Source organism: Cryptotermes secundus, unplaced genomic scaffold (genome assembly GCF_002891405.2).
Source record: "Cryptotermes secundus unplaced genomic scaffold, Csec_1.0 scaffold180, whole genome shotgun sequence".
NCBI classification, from domain to species: domain Eukaryota; kingdom Metazoa; phylum Arthropoda; class Insecta; order Blattodea; family Kalotermitidae; genus Cryptotermes; species Cryptotermes secundus.
Window position 1 is genome coordinate 5,829,749 of NW_019718619.1, and position 24,805 is coordinate 5,854,553.

A 24,805-nucleotide genomic window follows, 5' to 3' on the forward strand; every position below is an offset into this window, starting at 1 on the left:
AAGACACGTCCCTCAGCTACAAGCAAGGGAACCTAGAATTACTATATGTGCTCATTTGTTATGCTTATGGTGACCGAGAAGAGAATATAAACAAACTGTAGGCAACTTTACGGCCAAGATTTTACACAGCGAATGCCACAAAAATGAATCAAAATAACGTAAGGTAAAAAAGGTAAATTTGTCCCAGTGCTTAACTGATAAATCACTACGCCCTGTAGGAGTATGAGGAAATGGATGTATAGATCCACATTTTCTTGACCTCGGCATTAGTTTATTGTGAGTAGTCAGCTTCACGCTCAGGCTACTTTATCCCCGGGGAAAGAGCACCCGGTACCCATTGGATAGAAGTCTGGGTTGACACTAGAACTGGTCTCGACGACGTGGAGAAGAAAAAATTTTTGACCTTACTGGGACTCGAACTCCTACCCCTCGAACATTCATTCCGCAGTAAGTCGCTATACCGACTACGATACTCCGTCTCCCATCCCAATGACGTAGCTTCTTCGATCTTTTTTATTTTTTTCACACAGTTCCTATCCAGAACTGAAACGAATATATATTACTAACTTCTATATATTGTGGTGTATTTGCTCCCTGTAAGAACTGTTCACAGGAACAGCCGTTGCTACGTAATGCAAAATAGAACTGGATTATGCAACCTGTTTCTAGGCAACGACTCGGCACACACGTACCGCCACGCAAGAATACTGGAGGGGAGTTTTCTCTGTTTCCGTGCACCTTGCACATGCGCAATGACGTCGCACATAATAGTGTTTAAAGAGCAAGTGACGTGTTTTTGTAGGTCCGTGCCGAAGATTTATAGGGCACAACAAAACTCGTTTGCTGACAGTAAGCAAGAGGAGTGAGTAGTTGAGAATACAAGGACAAGACGGGGGCATGTCCTAGTGAATTATGAAGATTAGCGATAGCTCTATACTTGATTATAATTGTGAAGAAGTGTTCAGTAAACCAAACCATCACATCTACAACACATTACAATCAGTCACGCTAAATCCTCATGTGACAATATGAAAGCAAAAATTCACATAGTGTGGAAAATGGCTCAGACTGCAGGACCGGGCTTCCTATCTGGCGCGACGTTCATTCTTTCCTTTGCATCAGCGTCATGGAGCAAACACATCCCCTTATTCAGTGGTTACAAGCAGACTCTCTCTCTCGAAAGTACAAGGTTACATGAAGGCCACTACACTCCTCCACCGGTTGGAAGATATTGACAGCAAGGGTTTCACGTCTTACTGCGAGCTGCGATCTAAATACACACAATGCGACAATGTATTCTAAGTAAAACATATTACTGGGTAAAATTTGGGTGCACATGTCGATTATCAAACCAAGTTCTATAAAACACGACTCCATCTAAAATTCGTCTCTCCATCAATAGACAAGCCTGAAAAGGGCGTACCCCATAACATTTTGGATTACTTTATTATACGATACTCTAAATTATCTGTACTGTTCAATGTCGACTGGTGTATAATGAGCCCATCACAGTGGCCGCGAGGTCTAAGGCATGAAATGTCTTCGCCCCCTCGATCATTGGGATCGTGAGTTCGAATCCCACTAAAGGCATGAAAGTCTGTCTGCTTATATTCTGTGTCTGTGTTGTTCTGTGTAGGTAGCGGCCTTGCGTAGGGCTCATCCCCCATCCAAGGCGTCCTACCGACTGTATAAAATTAAGAAACTGAAGTGAAACGAAGAGTTTTGCAAATGCTCGAGAGTGGGAGCAACAGGAAATAAATAAATAAATAAATGGATAGATAGATAGATAGACAGACAGACAGACAGACAGACAGACAGACAGACAGATAGACAGATAGATAGATAGACAGATAGATAGATAGATAGATAGATAGATAGATAGATAGATAGATAGATAGATAGATAGATAGATGGGTGCATAATGAATTGTCAAGGAGGCGGTCGTGGCATAATCGCTGTCGTGTCTTGGAACTTGACCGGAAAAATGGGGAAACCATGAGAAACCTCAATCAGCAGAGCCCTTGTCGGAGCCGAGAGTCGAATCGAGCGACTCCGGATTAAAAATCTAGAATGTCATCGCTCTAATAACCTGTTTTTCATAATACGCTACAAATCATCACAAATGCAACATGCTAAAAATGGCAAGAACCAGTTGCATGCTACTGGAAGTTTCCATTAATGAATTTAAAAAATCTGTGGAAACTTTGATGTAATTCAGGAGAAAGCCCATTAAGACTGGGTTTCATTATGGATTGAGATGATTGCAAGTCGGTGACATTCAATTAATATTATTTGCTGGAATATTCCCAATATTTCAATAACTCTGTGAAAAGTTTATGGGATATGTTTATTATTGTTCTATGTAAATTGGGCTCCATTGCAAGTCAATACGGTTGAAAATCTGGAGTACCCAACAGAATGTTTTGAGTCTCTCATTCGCATTTCAAGAAAATATGTCCAAAAATTTAGGTCCGTATAGTAGGTCTCAGACAGACGGGCCAACGTGACCTTCATATAGGGCATTAATTTTTACTTTTTGAAGAACACCCAAAGGATCCAAACAAAACTGGTTTTGAAACTAATCACGATTAGTACTCAGTTCATGACTCGGCACTAAAATCAACTGACATGTTTTTCGTAATTACCGGCATGAATCTCGAAGCAAAATAAAATAACGAAAGCAATGAATGGAGTATTATGTAGGCCTAGACAAAGGTAAAGTTGTCCCTTTGCTTAACTAATTAAGCACTACAACATGAAGACGTATGAGGGAGTGGATGTGTGGAGCCACGTTTTCTTGATCTCGGCACTAGTTGGAAGTGAGTGGTCATCTTTACGCCCCGGTCGCTTTACCTCCGGGGAAAGGGCTCCTGGTACCCGTTGGATAGGAGGCTGGGTGGGCCCCAGAGCCGGTCTGGACTATGTAGAGAAGTGAAAATTCTTGCCCCACCGGGACTCGAACTGGACTCTTCGGTAGCCCAGCCCCTAGTCAGTCGCTATATCGACTACGCTATCCGTGCTCTATTATATGGGCCTAGGCATATGTTAATTTGTTATGCAATGTCTCGCACTAATGAGCGTAAATAAATCACTGCTATGGGCTCAGAGCCCGGTACTCCCTCATGTATGTACGAATGGCTACTCAGATTTCGAGAGCGCATTCATGAAGTGGCGATCAGCTCCCGGGGCAGGGATTCTCGTTCATTTCACACTGAGACCACGTGATATCATGGAGACAAAAAGATAGTCGAAGAAGGAAAGAGGAAGACACGAGACAGAGGAGAGCAGAATGCAAATTTGTATACTGTTCTGTAAAACTCTCTTGTACATAGAGGTTGCCAGGACTCTTTTTTTTATTTTTTCTATATATATTCATAAATGCTTACTGATTTAACGTCATAATTATATTTCATAAATTAACTAGCGTCATTTCCCCGTATGGAATTTAATGATACATGGCTGCGATTAGTTAACCAAAACGTCTTCTGTGAAGCTGAGGTTGATATATTAAACTTACTTTACAATGATTACATGAAGATAGCTAAAACATGTTTTGAAAATATGGCACAGTTCAGATATTTGGGAACTTGATTCAGTAGAGCATCAAGAGGACACGGAATTCGGGTAATGTTTGCTAACATTAAGTCCAGGACCTTTCGTTTTCTCGTCTACTGTAAAAAATATAAAAATTAGAATATAAAAAAATTATAATCTTGCCTGTGGTTCTGCGTGGGTGTGAAACCTTATCTCTGACATTAAGGGATGAACATAGACTGAGGGTGTTTGAGAACAGGGTGTTGAGAATATTTGGACGTAAGAGAGATGATCTGACAAGAGGTTGGAGAAAACTACATAACTTGTACTTTTCTCCCAGTATAATTAGAATGATCAAGTCAAGGAGAATGAGGTGAGCAGGGCATGTAGCACGAATGGGGGGACGAGGAATGCATATAGGATTTTGGAGGGGAAGCCAGATGGAAAGAGACCACTGGGAAGACCAAGGCGTAGGTGTGTGGACAATATATAAATGGATCTTAGAGAGATAGGATGGGATGGTATGGATTGGATTGATCTGGCTCAGGATAGGGACCAGTGGAAGGCTCTTGTGAACACGGTAATTGACATTCGGATTCCATAAAATGCTGGGAAATTCTTGAGTAGCTAAAGAATTGCGGCTCCTCAAGAAGAGCTCAGCTCCATGAGTGAGTAAGTAAGTAAGTAAGTAAGTAAGTAATATATAAAATCAGGGTTAATAAGCCGTCTCAAACACATTCAGGACAGCCACGCAGAAGCAAGTATCAACAAAGTGTCTAAAAATGTGTAGCAACGGAAGTCTCCTCTGCGTAAGTCCAGAGACAGCAGCTTAAAGTAGGTCATAACTGCTTTCCTACACATCTTTTCCAATTCTCCATATGTATGCCCCATAATCTGATTCTACATAACCCATGCAGTTGAAGAAATCCATTAAGTATAGAAATAACCCATTAATCTTGAAATCCAGGCGATGCGTACATAAGGACAGCCTATCTCGGACCGAGATTCTAACCTGAAGAGCTTGAATGTCAAGCAGGAATGCTACCTACAACAAGTTTATGGCAGATGCTGTTGGTTATACAGGTGAAGGCGGTAAGTTTGTATACCAATGGTACGAGGTGGATTGTGGGATTGGGATTCTGAACATTTGAAACATCGGCACTACATGGAATGAACAGATTCAGGTCTTCACAAGGGCAAGATCCCCCACCCCCTTCAACCCTTCCCAGTAACCATTGTACAGGACGCAGAGTGACCCAAGGTAATTCTGAGAGAAGAGCTGAAGAGGAAATCGAAGTTTGGGCTATATCACAATTGCCGGTACAGCGCAGTCTGTATAACGACTGGCTACAGGTTGGACGACCGAGAGGTCGGAATTCGAGTCTCAGTAGGGCCATAAATTTTCTCTTCTCCACGTCGTCGAGACCAGCTCTAGGGTTCACCCAAATTCGTATCCAATGGGTAGAGCGGGCGGGGTGTCAAACTGACTATTCACCTCAAGCCAGTGCCGAGGTCAAGAAAATATGGATCTATACATCCACTTCTCATACACCTTCGTGGCTAGTGCTTAATTAGTTAAGCAAAGGGACAACTTTACCAATTGTGACTTCAATCGTAGAATATATCATAAACAAACGTGTCCATATTGAAAGAAATTGTAACATAAAAATTAAACGATGTTGAGAAATTATAATAAAAATTTTTGCTTGGAGGGTCCTGACTTTGAATCTTGGCCAAAATACTGGATTCACTTATGACTTTCCGCAGTTCCTCCAAGCACATATTGTTCTTGGACCTCAATACTGTCCACAACTTCTTCCGGAGTCAGCATTCATACTGTTTCTCATTTGACGCTTATTAGCTTGACATTTGGTAGAGCTTATTGGCCGGTTCCTCGGTTATTGTGAAACCCCTTCTACGACATATCATATATAGTTAAATGGAGGAACTGGAGAGGATGTGGAAGGAAGCTGTCGTGTCCTCTTCGCCTGGACGGTCTAAGAAAAATTATCCTGGTGAAAGTAACGAGAATCGAACCAGGAACTTCCAGGAACAGAAAAGGGGATACTAATCAGTAGATCGCAGCTTTCGATGTCAATTCAGCTGCTAGCTGATCAAATCAACAAGAACAACGTATGGCGTGTTTATGCACAATTTGTAGGATACAATTAAGAAAAATAGTTTTAATCGCGTTAAAGATGATATCTAAATGCCATACCTTTGCAAACGCAGTCTATTATCCGGATGTTAATAGGCCTACTAAGGAACAGTAACAAGCACAGTAAGTATGAGTCGCTTCCTTCTTCTGCAAGACCTACTGCCACAGGGAGGCTCAGTCGGTATATGAATGGGCTACGGGCTAGATGACCGAGGTTCGATTCCCGGCAGGGGAAAGAAATTTTCTCTTCACCGTAGAGGCCAGACTGGCTCTGGGATCTCGCCAGCTTTCTATCCATTGGATACAGGGTGTTTTACGGCCAGGGGTTAAAGCGGACTGGGCATGAAGCTGACCACTTTTCTGTATCTAGTGCAAAGGCCAAGAATGATGCAGGTATGACTCGACTCCCATAGTAAGACTTCATAGCGTGATGCTTAATTAATTAAGCACAGACACATATTTACTTTTTACCTGTTGTTATATGCGTGATATTCGTATTCGGGACAAAGGGTCACATATTTTTTCTGACTTCTAAATCCAACAACGGAACATGTGTTAATTATAAGAGTTCTCACAACAACTAACTAATCCATTGGTCAGAGCCCTTAGGAAGCTGATGTCCCTCATTTATTAAAAAAATTCGCCTGTTTTACAGAGCCCGTAATCTCAATACCATGTTCCGAAGTGTCCGCCACTGATTATTGTCCAGAGCCAGCTGACTCCACTCCATATTTCCTCGCCCTCTTTCCCTGATATCCAGTTCGAGGTCGCCGACTCAGTTACTGAATTGCGAGGAATATTGTCCTCAATATTTTCTGGGCTCCTAAGATTTGATAACATTATTTGTCCTACAGGTAATTTCGAGCATCAAATGCATCGCGTTTCTCTTCAGTCTTCCCACGATGCGATTATCATCTGATCATCCATCACTGGTCTGCAATTACAGAGTAAAACCGCTGAACTGGCGGGGACAGACAACATTCGTAAGGTGGGTAGTAAGAACGGTTACACGGAATTCCCTTCCGAATGCGACCCCTTGTGTTGATCCCTCAACTGTCTACCCTATTACTGACACAAGCCTCCCCTTCTTGCCGCCATACATTTTTACTCTATTTCTGTACCATGATTTCTCCCCTACCCTCGATGTTATATCTTGCCTCCGAAAGATAAAGCAAGTGCCATCTATCGAGTGACACTTCAACTTGTCAGTTTTACTATACAGTGGATATCCGACTAAAGCAGAAACTTTCTCCTAAAGACAACAGAATATTGAATGAGACCAGGAGGAGAGGATTATACACTGACAAAAATAAATATGTGGTTTCAGTGTGAGAACAGTATGAAAATTTTAATATCAGTGAAACAGACAAAAATATTTAGTAGTCATACTGTGATTTGTCTGTTATGTTAGTGGAGTCCAACTGGGTCCACTCGGCATGGCGGCCACTGATTGGCCAATTGAAGTCTGCCCCCGGTGATTATGATGATGGAGAATTTGGTGAAATGAAGATTGGCAGGGAAAACCGAAGTACTCGGAGAAAACCCGCCCCAGCGCCATTTTGTCCACCACAAATCCCACTTGACCAGATCCAGGATCTAACCCGGGCAGCCGCGGTGGGTCTGTTATATTACCTGGCCTACAATACTTGTTGACAGTAATGTCTGTATGAAGAGGTTTATTATTAATACGTGGACAAAAATTAAATGACAGCGTAGTCGGTACAACGACTGGCTACGGGCTGGACGACAGAGAGGGCGGAGTTCGAGTTTCGATAGGATCAAGAATATTCTGTTCTACTTGTTCACACTGACTCTGGGGTTCACCCAACCTCCTATCCTATGGGTAACGTGGGTTCTCACCCCAGGGTAAAGCGGCCGATGCGTGAATTTGACCACTCACTTTCAACTAGTATCCAATCGCCTTCATGACGTAGCGCTTAATTAGTTAAGCAAAGGGACAACTTTACCTTTTTACCTTTTTCCAGTCGTGACTAATATGCCTATCACTTTAAAGCATTAAGATTTCTTCAAAGGAAATTCACAAGAAAATTTTTGCCTGCTGAAAAACAGTACAGCAAAAAGGCAAAATCATCTTTGTCCCTTTAATTAAGAATCACAACACGAAGACGTATGAGCAAATAGAGGTAATGTCCTCACATTATTAATTTCGTCACCAACTGAAAGTGAGTGGTCATCTCCACCTTCCGGTTGCTTTATTCATGAGGAAACGATCCCCTTTACACCTTGAAGAAGGCTGACTGGACTGCGGAGACGGTTTGGAAAAGGGGGGATTAGAGAGAACACATTCCCTCCTGCAATTACATATATGCAGTGGGCCACTCGGCCCCCCCCCAAATACTCTGCCTTACTATTCCCATTGCTTTAGTAACACCTGTATATAAATTATGTTTGAAAGTATAAACTGTAAATATGATTTAAGATTTTCATACTATTCGAAGTATGCTGCTGCATACAATAAATTTAAAGGGCTAGCGGCCATTATAGCCATCACAATTCGATTATTATTGCCCTGCGAATAATTCATGAAGTTTCCACAAACTAAAATTGCTTTTAACTAACACAAACGATTAAATTTAGGCATGCAGTGTGATAGGCCAGAGAGACGCGGTAGCGTAGTTGATTGAGGCACTATGACACAAGCCAGAAGGTCACGGGATCGAATCCCGATAAAGTGGATTTTTTTTCAATTTACCTAAAATAAAAAAATACCTTGTCCATTTGTTTGCATGTCGGGAGAGTTCCACATCATATCCCCTTTCCCAAGACTATTCTATTTGTTTGTTTGTTTGTTTGTATATTTGTGTGTGGGGGATTTAACAAATTATTAATTTAGTCCTACTCTTTGCGGAATCATTTTTTATTTTCCAATAAATTTCGTTTATTTCAGATTTTCAGAAAATGGATAAGACTAAACTTTTTGTAAAATCTTACATAAATTTTAAGTATGCAAAAGGCTATTAGTGACCCTGAAGATGTAATGCAGGTGGTCGTCTGGGTTTACGTGTAATGCTAGTATCTCTTTTATGGAGAATTAATGCCAGACTGGGAAATGAAAGGGACGATAAAATTAACACGAGACAAAATGAAGAACAGTGTATAGTGGAACTTGTCGCACAAATATGGTCATTCTGCATTTTGCAGGGCAATCTTGCCAGGTGACTTCATAGACTTATTACGTAAGTAGGACAGCTTTCAACATAATCATCGTCATCTTCATCACCGTCCCATTCCACTGAACTGCATCCGTGAACGAAATTGCCATTGCTTCTGTGGTTTTACTAGCATCAGATTTGTATTATCCTTTTAAAATTAATTCCTTGGTAAAATCTGCATTACCTTTATCAATATTACAGTTTTCACGGACTCTACAATGAAGACCTCATTTGGTTTCTCCTTCAGTTCTTTGTAATTGCCTGGAACTGCAACGAAAACTGGACACCAGTTGGTATCCACAGGTCTATCTTTGAATTCGTTAGTAATTCAATACTTAACCAAGAAAATCTTCGTGAAGATGGGGCTAAAGAAGACAGTGTGAGGAACTTTGTGGGTGAGTAAGTGGAAGGACGAGGCAAGAAATGGCTCTAAAGTGTAAGCGTTCCTCTCGATCGAGACATAAAATAGAAATTTACAGCCTCAGAGTTGAAACACTGTGTTAAAGGAAGGGTTTTTTCCTTCTTCGGAGGGAGAAAGGTGGTTTGGTGAGGGTGGAGGCCGCATCACTGCTGTGGTGTCAACATGCTTTGCGGAGAGTTACCTAAAGCTTCCCAGTCTGATGATTGCAACACTTATACACACACCACTAAACGGTTATAGCAATAGGGAGGCGCCACGTTCAGTAACACTGGTTTCCAACCGCTGTTGAGACACAGAATGTCCCAAGACGCCTATGGCACATAACTTTAAGAGTATAGTGTGGTTCGGGAGTTATTCAACGGGAAAGAGGCTGCTTCACTTTCTACTCACCATATCGACTCAGTGTTATTTAAATATATTGGAAATATATTAAATATCTCCAGGCAGCAGAGCCCTTCTTGAGGGGTAATAATTACTCAGTCAGGCGTGAAATATTCCGACATATATGGAACTGTGAAGTTCATTATCTTCTTCATAATCGTCCGTCACTGGTCCCTATCCGGGGCAAAAAAAAATCCAGTGCCCTCATATTCTTTCTTTTAAGATCCTTTTTAATACTATCCTTCAATCTAAGCAAAAACCATCAAAGCGGTCTCCAGCCTTCAGATTTTCCTACCAAAATTTTGAAAGCATTTCTGTTTTCTCATGCATGCCGAATGATCCGCCATTGCAAATTTCTCGATTTAACCATATGAATTTTATGTGGTGAGAAATGTAATTCCTGAATCTCATCATTACGTAAACTTTTTCGCACCCTGGTACATCCTTACTCGCACGGGCGGCACGCGGTAGCGTAGTTGGTTGAGGCACTATGCTACAAGCCGGAAGGTCACGGGTTCAAGTCACGATGAATTCACTGGATTTTTTCAATTGACCTAATCCTTCCAGCCGCACTATGGTCCTGGGGTCGACTCAATCTCTGACAGAAATGAGTACCAGGAATATTCTTGGAATATTCTTTGGGGTAAAGGGCAGCCGGCGCCTTGCCGCCATCTGCGAGCCGATTGTCTAGAAAATGTGGGAAACTCAACATCTTACAACCCTATGGGCCTCCACGGCCTGTTACAGGGATATCTTAACATTTCTACTTAAGGCACCCAAATGTTAATTACCGTTTTTCAAGAGCCCTCCATTGGTTCCAATCCTGAGCCAGATCAATCTAATCCACAACACGCCATCCTCTCTCTCCAAGGATCTAGCGCTGTTTCAATTACAGACCTTAGACTGAACTGGTATGTGAGGATGTTTATCAGACATGAACAGGGAAGAGAGATGTCACTGCCTCTAAGAAGATATGTCACGGAGACGTTTGGAGTGGAAGTCGCAGCAGCCTGAACCAAGCAGAAGATTCAGGTTCACGCTCGACTTGCCTTACAGACGACGACGGGGTGCCCGGTACCACTTGGTTACGAAACCGAAAGGCGATCTGAACGCGTCTTTGAAGGGACTGGAAAGATACACGAAATGTAGGGGAATGACCCACAATAAAGTTACAAATGGGCTAAAGGAATCCATGGCAATATTACTGAAAGCAGTGGACCTCTTCGGCAAGCTCTGGGCTACCTGCTGACTAATGAGCTGAGATGTTTGCTTGCTAAATTCTGGACTAAAGAGAAAAACACGGCTTGACGTCAGTTTCGTTTAGAACCGGCATATTTCTCTGTAAAAGAGGTCACGTGTCAAAGTGACAGAGACTTCGACTCTGAATTCTGTTTATGCATCAGATGAAGGGGAGGGGTGCAGTATTATTGCACACAAGCCCAGTGAGGGTGAGAGTCTTAAATATCCGTGGCTCCTATTGGAATAATAATAATTCTCAATACATGTGAAACATGTTTCTCTTAATTATGAGGTACTCTTGCATCGCCATCTGCTCTCGCTCAACGGACGTTATGGTATCTGCTATACACTACCTTCTGAGAAAGAGAACAGTTAATGTATCCATAAACACAACATTAGCGTACTCGGTATAGAGACTGGCTATGGGCTGGACGACCGAGGGGTCGGACTTCGAGTCCCTGTATGGTCAAGAATTTTCTCCGCTCCACGTGTGCAGACCGGCTCTGGGATCCACCCAACCTCTTATCCAATGGGTAAAGGGGGCTCTTTTCTCGGGGGTAAAGTGGCCGGGGCGTGAAGCTGAACACTCACATCACGCATATGCAACGGCTATTACGAATATCAGTTAGTACGTGTCCCGACACTATTCCACTGCCTGGCTTCAGCAAGATACAATTGCTTATAAATGTACTTCGAAGTTATGAACTAAATTGCTGTAAGTGAGAAAATAAATTGCTGATTATCTGCTTAAAATATAAAATAATTACTAATGGAGACAAAATCATATTCATAGCAAAATTAATCCTTCAGGCCTATATGAGAAATTAAAATTAATATAAGCTAGGACATTTTTGGATCAGGTATGAGGAAAGCAGACGGAACTGGGAAAGCCATTTTGATACAAAGACAAATGAAAAAATACAGAGAACTCATGTAGTATAATGCAAGAAGATGTTAATATCGGGAAAGATCTTGGAAAAATGGAACGAATGTGAAGAGAGAACAGGCTTGATTGCCTGTACAATGGAGGGGAAGGGGAAAAGAAGAAGAAGAAGAAGAAGAAAATGATATTTGCAGTGGGAGAAGTACAAACTTGTGTACGTAGGAACACCTGAATGTATTAACTTTTAGTTTTGTTAAGACTTTAATTTTGAGTTACCAGAATATTTCATTCTGCGTGAGTTGGACGACATCCTGTTACGTGGAGGGTAGAAGGAAAAACGGAACCAACTTCCGCTGTTTCGTAAAAAAAAATGCCCTCATGAAAGACGAGCTGACAGAAGTCGTCCACTGCGGCGTACAGTTATTCAGGAAAGCTTCTTAATGCGAGAGAGAGGGGGATGTAAGACCGTCGTCTCTCTCACTCGTTTCTACCTGTCGGTAGTCTCAGATAGAGTGAAGAAGAGATCGCGGTAAGGCAGGGAAAGGTACCTGCAATACCGACCTTAAGTGAATATATTTTACATGTAGGCTAAATCACCAACATATACGGCCTTTGGAGTAGGAGGAATATTAAATAAGTGGTTCTGATATATGGTTTACTGTTTAAATTTTTGTTACGGTTAACAAATCCGAATTATATGAAAGTTAAACGAGAAATGGAAGAACAATTCACGTCTCAATCACCCAAGATAATTTCCATGACAGTTCACTCTCAGGAGAAAAACGCTGTTCATTGTGATTCGAGGAAAATATGATTTTGAACGAAACTGTATGTTTCATATTAATAAATAATACCGCAGATTCTAAGTAAGAGATGTAGTAGAAAGCTTTACCATAACATTTCTGCTTTACATTGCTGGACTTCACGTTTTAAATAAAAAATAAACAAATTATTCTTAATATTTTGCTTAATAATATCGCGTGTTTGCGAATTTCATATGATACTTAGAACAAATATGGTACATTATGAATATATACATATATGTTTGTTCATAGAGTTATTGAAAATCATATCATAACTGGGTTACACTGGTCGAAATAGGCCACAGAATATTTAGCATGGTAACTTCTGCTTACATGAGATGAGAGGGCCTCAGAATAGTGACAATGAAATGTAGTATTTTTTATATGTTATCCGAATTCATGCCATAACATGTGCAGAATATGGCACTCTCCAACCCCTCTTTGCATTTCCGTTACTTTAGTGCTTAACAAGAAGAGGATAGGGAGCTAAATCCGTCAACTACATTGACAATGAAGCAGTTGAGAGCTCGAAACAAGTGGAAGGTTAATTGAGATGGTAGCCATTGCATTCGTAAAGTTAATAATGAGGATTCTTCGATAAATTAGTTTAATATACGAGTATTTATGCATAAATATTAGGCCTATCGATTCTATGGAGGTTATTTGCTATAAAAATCAGCAGCTTACTACAGTATATTGAATTTTCAAACAATAAGCACTTAAGTATACAATTTTCTCAAGACTGTTCAGGCGACAAGCCAATTTGAGTAATGAGGTCAAATACACAAATTGTCCCCTTTTGTGGCCTTAGGTTGTAGATTTGAAACCAGAAGGATGCGGATATGTTTTGACATCAAATCTAATCTCTACACTTCGCTCGATTTGACCCAAATGTTCTAGTTCTGCTATGATTTTGCACCTCCCCATCAAGGCATATGCAGATAAAATGGACCTCAGAACTTAATGCTGCCTGGGTTATCCGAAAAAGGAACGGTTTTTCAGGAAGAGTATTCTGAAATGTTATTCACTAAATCATTACATACGAGTCACATGTTGTGATAAAGGTAATTAACAGGAACCTATATGTAGGTCACTAACACAAGACACTATTCTTCAGGGCCGACAATTCTTGAATTTTACTATCAAAATACAAGCTGGCATCCCACTGAAAACAGAGTAAAAAGAAGAGAAACTACGAAGCAGTAACAGAACGATATGTGAACAATATATTAAGGCATAAAAGAGCTTACCCTCATAAAGTTAAAAGTAATTACTTTTTACATTAAACAATCACTGGATAGGTCAGTAAATGCTATAGCTAATACAGCGAAGGGTGGAAGTAGGCAACTGCTTCAACTTCCCTAAAATAACAACATGCGAAATGGTTCAGGCTGGCGGGAAAATTAATTGCAGAGGCAAATTTATTAGGTTATTGATTGTAAACTGCAATAATTGTTACTTCACATTTGTTCATAGGAAAAATAATGGGAGATTTTGACAGTTCTGTTGGGGATCTAATGATTTAATAACGTAAAATTTTCGGGGATAGAATTAGTATTATCCGAGAAACATTTTCACTTTTTTCTATCTCTATTATCTTCGTGTATGAGAATAAGTATAAAGACAAATACATAGGCTATTATTATTAGTTATATGTGTTACTATCTGTACACAAAATGTCTGGACATCACATCCACTTTGAAAGAAAGTTACTACACTTTTTCAGACTTACATAATTTTGGTACAAGAAAAACAGCAAACATGCTCCCTTCTACGCAGCTTGAGATCACGAAAGGCACCAGTCAATGTTTCTAGAACTGATATGAATTTATAACTGGGGAATATAAAAGCAATCGGGGCTATTTATCTGTCACATAATATTTATGAGCCATAAACTTATTACTGTAAGGTTGTAGTGAATTAAAAAAATCGATATGGTGGTAAGAGTTTCATCTGGAGGCATTTGCGTTTGTTATCTTTCTTCAGGGTTAAAGCGGCCGGAGAGTGGAGCTGCCCACTTACCTCCAACCAGTGCCGAGGTCAAGAATATGTGGATCTATACATCCACTCCCCCAAACACCTTCATGGTGTACTGCTTAATTAGTTAAGCACAGGGACAACTTTTTGCCAGTAAGATGAACTAAACAGATTTGGCAACAAAATATGCCTGGCCTCAACAGCTCGGTGAATACACAGCATAAGATGGACGCTCAATATTCATATATTTTTCTAGAGTTTGGTTATATCTCATAAAAAAAAACAGTGGGAATTTTGTAAAAGCAGTGGTCGGAGCAGTTTCAAAAGGCTGGGGAAATTGACATCTTAACTAATTTGTTCTCTGGTTTAATCAAGCCCTGATTATAAAGATTATTCCTCCTGAGTTTAAGTGACCTTTCCAACCAAAGGCATGTAACACATTTCTGAGGATAATGGATTGCACAAAATTGCTAACACGCATAAGCAGTCAAATAACATATGTTCTGTAAGAAAAGTAAGCCTTGCTAAAGCTACTGTTATTTTAGGCGGCATGATATAATGCAGTATGACAGAAAGTACCGATATTTCGGAGGAATATGTTGCACCATTTCCAGGTTAGAAGAGTGAAAAATTATCTGCTCTGAAGATGGACGCAACATGCTCCTCCGAAACGTTTTGCCTATGTACAAATCTACTGTGCTCACATTTCATAAAAAAACATGACATTAAGATCCAAACCACGCAACTTGATTATAAATATATACTTGTGAAGGTCCATGATAGACTGTAACCAGAAGGGTACTCAACACAAAATTATCCTAACTGGAAATGAGTTTGGAAGATTTTAATGTACTCTTGTCTAACTAACGGACTTCGTAGGCAGTTGATTCTCGCCTCGATGACTATAAAATTTTACGTTTTTTACGGAACCCAAACGAGCTTTCGAAGCCGCCACTGACCTCTAGTCTCCCGCGTTGCCAAATGTCAATACAAACCATTACTGATGGTCAGTGTGATCTCTGCCTCTAATGAAGGTGCATGTATTTCGTCGTCACAAATAAGCTGTCAATTTGATTTTACAGTAGTGGCCTACTTTCACCCTTCTGCAAGACGAGGTGGAGATCCTGACTTACCTGGTGGTGGGTAGGGTGTAGAAGGTACCGGTTCAGGGGCGTAGTTTCTGAGGCCGTAGCTGTCGTGTGTGAAGCCAGCACTCTCAGCCGCTACCATGGCGGCCGCCACCCTTCTCCCTTCATCCGTAGGGTTGAGGTAAGGCACGGCCTGGGTGTGGTGAGGGTGGTGGTGCGTGTCTACCACGTGGTGGTGGTGCCTCGTGGCGGCCGCAGCAGCGGCGGTGGAGTACGGTGAATAATTGCACCAGCTCTGGGCCGCCGCAGCTGAGAATGACTGATGGCACGAACTCGACACCGCAGGGTCCGAACTGGGTCCTCCTGCGGACGAGACCGACCCGGTGGTACTGTACTTGGCATATTCCCCGGCTGCCCCAGTCGTCGTGGTCCCCGCTGTACCACCACCCCCGGTACTTGCACCACCACCACCACCCCCAGCAGCTGTAGCAGCAGGCGACCAGAAGCTGAGGGCTGTAGCCGCCTTGCGACCATCTCTGCCTGCCGAGGGTTCTGCAGCCAGGTTGTAGTACGTGGGTGCGTTGCCATACTGGTGGTGGTTGAGGCCGCCTGCCGGCTCGAAGGCAGTGGCACCGGCCCCGTGGTGGTTTTCAACCGGGCTGTAGTTCCAGGGCTGCGTCCCGTGGTGTGAGTGCCTGATTACACCTCCACCAGGCTCGACATTAGGACACTCCCCGTACGCTGTCGTTAACCGTTTAGCAGGTATGTGAAGGGGTCCCGTGTTGGAAGTGTTATTATTACTGGCGACTGAGGAGGCTGAAGGGGACGTAGAGGAACCTCCTGAGGAGGTAGTGGCAGGTGTTTGGGGAGGTACTGCAGACGCAGAGGTGACCGAGGGGGGTGCAGTTGCTGACCCGGGGGAGGTGACCCCTCCAGAACTGCTGATCGGTGTGGGTGCTGGTGTTTGCTGTTGTGGTGGCGGTGCTGGCGGTGGGCTTTCCTCGTAAATACCCCCGTTCATCATGGCCCACCACGTCACCCCGGAGGTATTCCCCGCTCCGGTGGCTGCCCCGCCATTGTGAACGTCGTACAGCGTGGCGGTCGCAGCGGCGGCCACGTCCAGAACGGCCGTGCAGTCGGTGATGATGATGATGGTTCAGGTGAAGACCACGAGAGAGGTGGCGGGCAAAGACACACAGACAGACACCCGCGGTCACTCAACAGACAGGGCCGAACAAGAAGCAACTATAGGGAGTGAGGTGCGGGAAATATGTCACATCAGCTCCGGCAAAGGGATCAGTCCGGTAGATGGACCAGTGTTAGGAAAAATTTCATGTTGGTATCTCTTGATACGGTGGAATTCGAAATGTTGGTAGCAATGTAGAGATCCAACGAAGAGAGAGAAAGAGAGATAAAGTGAGTGGGTGCTGAGTGAACTGTGGGGGGAGAGAGATAAAGGGAGGGGGAGTGTTATGGGGTAGTGCTCCTACTGGAGCAGAAGAGACAGATGAGATGCTGCCTCAGACAGGGGAGCAAACACCAGCGGCAAGGATAGATGGATTAGTGGTGAAATGTGCGAGAGGACGGATATTTACAAAACACCATCACAAATAAAAATATGTTTCCCCTCACCAACTCCCTTTTTTTGCTTTTGCTTACCACACTGTAATGATTAATTCACCACTAGGTACGCAATCGTTAGCCTGAATCTGTTACTCATTAATACATACAGGTCTACTGTAATACCAAGCACGCACTTCGCATGACAAATACACGAAAAGTATAGAACATTGGGCAACTTCATAAAGCAGACATTATGCCCCACCGAAAGTGATAAGTAATTCAAATTAAGTACATCCGAATGGCTGCCACGATCTTGATCTCATCCCTGGTTGAATGTGGACTAACTACTGCTCATACTAACGCATTAGTCACATGCAGACACAATCACTCTGAATGAAATACTTCGATTATTGTATCCTGTTCGTGAAAATCACCATAAAACTGTAACGTGTTCGCCTTTATTCTGCAGCGGAAAGCAATAAAGGGCGAGGAACCCCTCCTAGTAGTTGGGGTTAGATTTACCACATGGTTTCAGAATGACAGCAGCAAAAAACTACGTTTGCTACTTGTACGTAACAATAGAAAGAACTTTTTGTATAGCACAGAACCACAGACAATTTCAACCTTCGGTCATATTTCACCCTTAACCTAAAGCGGAAAAATGTGTGAATATTCACTGTTATCTCCCTGCTTTCAAAACACCAGTTAGTTTGGTGAATGACAGAAAAGTACATAGGCTATCCGTGATTTTTTGTTCACTGTTCAGTTTGACGATGATGTTTTCAATGCAGGTAGTAAGCGTGGACCTTGAACAAAGCTGAATTCTGTGAATGGTGAAACACTATGTTGACAGCACTGTTGTCCCGCACTAAATCAAGAAAGCATAACGACTTTTTACTGAATGTTTACAAAATGTTGTTAGTCCACCAATGGTTTTATCTTACGTAAGTGGTCTGTATTAGGCGCGGGAGGTCTGACTGGAAGAATCACTACCAATAATACGTTATGAAACTTTCCATAACACTACACACACGCGCCGTTGTGAGATTGATTTTTACGTAAAGAATCTGATCTATACACAGTACTCAAGATGAGTTTTAACGCCGTGTAACTGAACACGTCGATCGTTCGCGTACTGTTGGGCAGCAGATTCACACTCACACTTTCAGGCAACCAGCCTGTCCGTTCGGCCGATAGTCAACCATAGGCAAGCTACTGAACACAAAGTCCCCCGCGAAGCAACGTACTGCTGCGCACGCGATCTGGTGAGGAATGGGACAAACTCGCTTCATCACATACATAGTACAACAACCAACTCACGCCCGACCTAACATTCAGCGCTGTCTCTTTCTCACAAGCAGCCGTCTCTCTGCTTGCCACTGTTTGATTGACGTGCTTGTGTACCGGATAACAAACAGCAGCGATGATAAAGAACACACACGCAAACAGCCTCAATGAGAAACGTCATAGGTGGTTGGAACTCCAAACCGAAGCTGCCTGGCGGCGCCTACAGCAGGCACACTGATTTCGCTACAGGATCTCTTTGCTTCTGTCTATTCAGTATTTAGCTATGCTTTACCGTCTGGTAGGAACCCGTCCTGGCCGTGCACCTTATATTATTCATTATTTCACCCGTTTAATGGAGAAAAACTGGATTGTCGTTGTTTCCTTCCTTGTAAGTTTTCCTTGTGCTTAACTAATTAAGCACTAAAACATGAAGGTGTATGGGGGAGCGGATGTATAGATTCACATCTTCTTGACCTCGGCTAGAGCTGGAGGTGAATGGACAGTTTCACGAGCCGGCCGCTTTACCCTTTGCGAAAGCGCCCCAAGTCCCCATGGGACAGGACGTTTGGTGGACCCCAGAGCCTGTCTGGACGACGTGGAGAAAAGAAAATTGACCATACTGGGTTTCGAACTCCGACCCCTCGGTCGTTCAGCACGTAGCCAGTCGTTGTACCGACTGAGCTATCCCGGCTCCTTTTATTCGAGTACCGAATAACAAATAAGAGCCAGGCTGCCTCAGTTGGTATAGCGACTTGGCTACGTGCTGAACGACCGAGGAGGGGTCCGATGGGACCAAGAGATTTTTTTTTTCAATTTCTCCCTTACATCCAGACCGGCTCTGAGGCCCGCTCAGCCTCCTATACATTGGAAACCGAGGGCTGCTCGTCCGGGGGTAAAATCGTAAGAGCGCAAAGCTAACAGCTCGCATCGATCTAGGACGTAGGTTCAGAATGATGGAGCTGTAACTCAACTGCCCTATTCGGCTTCTTGGCGTGGCTCTCAATTAACTGCGCCGAAGGATAACTTTACCTTTAAGAATGCCATTTTCTGGGATGTCGCGTGGTGTAGATATTGTGTTAAACGACGTTTCGGAGGAACATATCGCCTCCATCTACAGGGTATAGAAATCCGCTAGCGAGGAACCAGCGTGACCAGGTGGCTGCAGTCTGCAGGCAATATGTTTCTCCGAAACGTCGGTAAACACAATATCTACACGGCGCCACATTCCAAAGGACAACAATCTTCATACTCACTTCCGTAAAACCTCAAATCTTACAACTTTACCTTTAGCTTACCAATTTACAAACTGAACGTTACGTTCCTGTAAGCTGACAGTATACATTACCGAGGGTACACTTAGGTATAAAAGAACAGTAGTTACTGAAGAGAAAAAGCAGCAAATTTGGTAAAATTATTAATAATATTTTCGACATATTTGAAGCAAATAGTCCATAATTTGATTACAGAAAATCGATTTATTTTTCATGAAAAGTCACTTAGTTTTCTACACGCTTGATTGAATAATCATGACGTCACTGCAGCCATATTACTGCTACTTTTACGAGCAAACAGGAAACGAAGTTACCGACAGCCCAGAACTGTACAGTCTTCCGCAACGCGACGCTATGTAGCTTGAGAGAAGTGCATCGGTGTTTCGGAGGAAGTTATTTCCTTCATCTTCAAGGTCAAAGTTATGTTAAAGAAAAAGGAGGAAGAAACCAGTAAGCTTCTACTGAGCTACACGACGTCACATTTTCACAGTGAGCTCTCTGAGAACTTCAGGAATAACTGTGGAAGTTGTCAGACTCTTCCTGGCTTGTCTACAAGAATCTGCAACATTAGCAGAAGTCAGTAGACTAACTCTTAAGTGTTCAGTCTTCCATTCACATTTTTGGCCAAATACAACAATCGGAAAAGGGGCACGGGGTAGCTGAGTTGATTCAGGCACTGTGCTACAAGCCGGAAGGTCGCGGTTTCGAGTCCTGATGAGGTGAATTTTTTAAATTTACCTAACCCTTCCAGCCGCAGTATGGCCCTGGGGTGGATTCAGCCGGCGCGTAAGGCTGACAACCCTACTGCCACCTGTGCGCCGATTCTCAAGAGATAATGTGGAAGCCTTCACGGCCTGCTACAGGGATAACTTATAATGATCAAAATCACTGGGTTTTTGGACTTTGTCCACTGTTCAGTATTCTAGAAACTAGAAAAACTCAATCACTGGACCCAGTGACTGAGGGTAGCTCTTCCTAAGGGACCCATCTGATTAGGTGTCTTCCACTCCTCCCTCACTAGAGGACGAAAACAGATCCAGTTTTCAAAACGTTGTGTTTTCTAGTTTTTGGAATACCGGATGATGTACAAAGTCCCAAAACCCATTAATTCTGAGCGTTACACCCCATTGTCAGGACCCTTTAGAATCAACTCTAATGACGTGTATCTATGACTTCATCATCGCCGTCATTGTCATAGTATGACGTTGCGGGAACATGTGTTCCACTTTAGATCCCATCTGAGCTGCTCAGAAACGTTTGTCAGAAATGACCTCCATCTCGTACTGAGAAAAACGAATATAACATTCACTTACAATCGGGAGTAAAGCAATGTGAAAATTGCAACACAATATGTTCATCCTTTCTGACTTTCCTTGCTAAATATATCTTAGCTAACTGGAATATAGTCTTTTCTCCACTCTTCAGCATTTAGTTAGACATTGGGAAGTGACCCAATGATTGAAGTTAGCTCTTTATAAGGGACTCAAATGAGTAGGTGTCTTCCCCCTTCACCTGAGTAGGAAAAACAGATCCAGTTTCTGAAACGTCCTGTTTTATAGTCTCTAGAACACCGGATGATGGGAAAAGTAAAAAAAAAAAAACTAGTAATTGTGGGACGTTTTATCTTATTCTTTCGTATAGTATCACAGCAACATGTGTTTACATCGGTTTTATTGAATTCCGAATGAGGGAACCGACATTTCCTGCCTGTTATCAAAAGGATTTCATGCTGAGTTCGAGGTCCTCACAACGGTGATTACAAAAGGTACTGTCCTCTGGGTTGTAACACCGTGTAGTTCAGGGACGGCACGACATTTTGGTATCATACTGCCTCCATCTTCAGGTCGAAGAATAAGCCGAGGAAGAAACCACAAAAGAGAAAATATGCTCTGCTTAGCTGCATGTGCTGAGCAAGGGTTAGGCGATATGTTCCCCCGAAACGTCGGGCTGCCTTCTAGCTATACGACGTTGTAGTTTAGAAGAGAGTAATATTTGGGTAATATCGGCTCTCCGTTTCCTGTTATAACATTAGAAGCCGTAGAAATCCGCGGTAGACGGCAGACCTGCCTCTAGCCACGTGTCCGTATTGGCTGTGTACTGGCTGCAGGACAACACCTCATCCTGATGTAAGCGAATTCATTTTCTCTTTCGTAAATTGGTACAATCGAAAGTTAACTTGCTACCGCCTAAGAAACATTCGTAATCTATAATTATTTATTTCTACGAGCCTCAACAATTCAAGTTAGGAAATATATTGGGTTAAAGTAATGCAAATCTGCCTATTAGACTTTCGATACAAAATCAAGTTTAATCGCGTGCAATCACAAAATGATATGATATAGACTTAATTAGGAGAGAGAGTAAATATTATTTTTAGTTAAGGTTGGGAAGCTGCGAATATATTGAATAAGTAGTCGCGGATAACCGACAAGGAGTAGTCCTCCAGCTTGGGAGATGGATGTTGGGCTAACAACTCCTCACAGTAAAATATAAGCTTGTTACGAATATGTTCAAAAAGCCTCGAAAAAAAAACGGCACTTGTCAACACGGTAATGGACCTTCGGGTTCCGTAAATTGCTGGGAAGTTCTTGAGTAGCTGCACAATTTTCAGCTTCTCAAGATGGGCTCAACTCCATGAGTGTGTGAATGAATATAGGTTCTCCTCTTTCGCCCGCCTTCTTCCTGTTGGTCTTCCCCACCTTCAAAAGTCGTCAGTTGTATTCTAGTCGTCTATTTTTTTGTTTGTTTTGTCTGTTTGCTGTTGTTGTCGGCGAATGGGAGGTAGGTAAGTTAGGCAGAATGGGGAAGAAGCAGGCCGACTTGAACCCACACCATCCTTGTTCATTCTTGCTCCGACATACAAACATTCTGGAATTCACATTTCACATAACAACATAACCAACAGTTTTGCAGCACAACATTCAGCACCGAAAATTAATATTAGTGGCTTATAGTCAGTACATTTTCCTCAGGGCAATGCTTGCTACCATTCAGTCCAGAATCTTTGGTCTCCTCCTCTGCTGTCCAAAAACATAAGAATTAGAATATACAAAATTATTATTTTGCCTGTGGTTCTGTATGGATGTGAAATTTGGTTTCTGACATTAAAGAAGGAACATAGACTGAGGGTGTTTGAGGACAGGGTGCTGAGGAGAATATTTAGACAGAAGAGGGATGAAGTGACAGGAGGTTGGAGAAAACTACATATTGAGGAGCTTCATAATTTGTTCTCTTCTCCAAGTGTAATTAGAATGATCAAGTCAAGGAAAATAAGGTGGGCATGGCATGTAGAACGAATGGTGGAGAAGAGAAATGTATAAAGGATATTGGTGGGAAAGCAAGAAGGAAAGAGATCACTGGGAAGACCAAGACGTAGGTGGGTGGACAATATTAAAATTGATCTTAGAGAAATAGGATGGGATGGTATGGATTGGATTGACCTGGCTGAGAATAGAACCAGTGGAGGGCTCTTGTGAATACAGTAATGAACCATTGGGTTCCTTAAATTGGTGGAAAATTCTTGAGTAGCTACAAATTTGGCTTCCTTCAAGAATGGCTCTGCTCCATAAGTAAATCAGCCGACCACATTTACCGTGTCATATTTCTAGCATACTCTAACATCTTAACGTGTAGCTCTGTGGTCTCCCAGGAGGCTACACACAAGTATGTCACGACCTTCAACAGACAACATATTCAGCCTTTCGATGTCATATGCTCTCTCGACTAACACCGGTCAAAATGAATATGATTCATCAAAAAGACTTTAATCAAGAAAATTACAAATCAAATTAAAGTGTAAAGTAATGTTATCTAGAAAATATATTTTCTTACTCTGCCTACACTGGTGCCACGATTCTTAAATTATTATTGAGAGATGACTCTACATGGCAGGTCCTGCGCCTTTCATTGCGGATTGGGTCAAAATCTTAGCTTTCGTAAGTCTATGTTAAGTCAGGCAGACGAGCGAGAGTAGGGGGATGAGGGTGCACACCACTGCATAGTGACGAGTTTAATAATTTGTACGAATGGCCACAATATCTTCTTCTTCTTCTTCCTTTCTTCTTCTTCTTCTTCTTCTTCCTTTCTTCTTCTTCTTCTTCTTCTTCTTCTTCTGCTTCTTGTATGCGGCCCAAGGTCTCTTGGCTTCCGGGCTTCGAATCTTATTTATAGACAGTTGGCAGGAATTCTACGGCAAGGGATCGGTCCGGCTCAAGGCCTTCACCTAAATACAGAAACACAAAATCCCAGGCGTAGAAACCTACCCCAGGCGGAATGCAAACCCACAATTCCAGTGTTCGGGCGACTGGAACTTACACCGATTGGTAGCTCACAGTAGAACAATCTAATACAGAGGGATGAGGCACTTCGCAATGGCTCCACGTATGGGGAAAGAAGGACTATATGCGAAGACTTGAAGGGAAGAAAATATGGAAAACCTGAGGGTAGTTAAGAGGATAATATTAAAGTTGATTTTACTTAAATAGGACGTGAGGTTGTGAAATATTTTCACGTGGTTCGAGAGAGAATTTATTGAATAAAATTCATCCAGCAATCGCTCGGATAATGAAGGAGGTGACCCTCACTAATCACTACACCATTCTACTGCATATACTACGTAACTTGCATCATGTCACTGACAGTGCCGGGAAATAAACGGAAAGTTCACAAAAAATAAACAACGACTCGCTGAAAATCCACTCAGCACGTCGAAAAGTAGCCTATTCAGTCGAGTTGGTTGGTTAGTTTGTTAGTCAAGCTCTATTTCTCATTCACTCGTTAGTTTATCGATTCACTAAATTTTCGCCTACAAACCTATCGATATAAAGAAATATAGCTCCGAAGTAAATGCTACAGTCACAGAATTTCTGTAGCGCAACAACATATCGTACATTTGTTTGTTGAATGATTTCTGTATGTCTGTAGGTATAACAGGCTTAAAATTATCTTGAACTTGAAAGCATGAACAAATTCAGTTCTTCGAAATATAGCATACTACTTCAAAATCTGTCCGTTGATGTAGGGTAACT

At 42.3% G+C, this 24,805-nt stretch overlaps 1 protein-coding gene across 3 annotated transcripts in view; it reads right to left on the bottom strand.

The window, feature by feature from the left end:
• Window positions 1-24,805, bottom strand: part of LOC111861851 (homeobox protein abdominal-B) — a 452,675-nt gene that overhangs the window by 48,283 nt on the left and 379,587 nt on the right. For 2 of the 3 annotated variants that reach the window (XM_023846773.2, XM_033750534.1), the window contains exon 7: window positions 15,703-16,722. In XM_023846773.2, the coding sequence (XP_023702541.1) occupies window positions 15,703-16,681 (979 nt within the window). In that variant the 5' untranslated portion in view covers window positions 16,682-16,722. Of the gene's footprint in view, window positions 1-15,702; window positions 16,813-24,805 lie in introns of those variants that run through there. The other variant, XM_023846781.2, reaches the window with a different exon arrangement.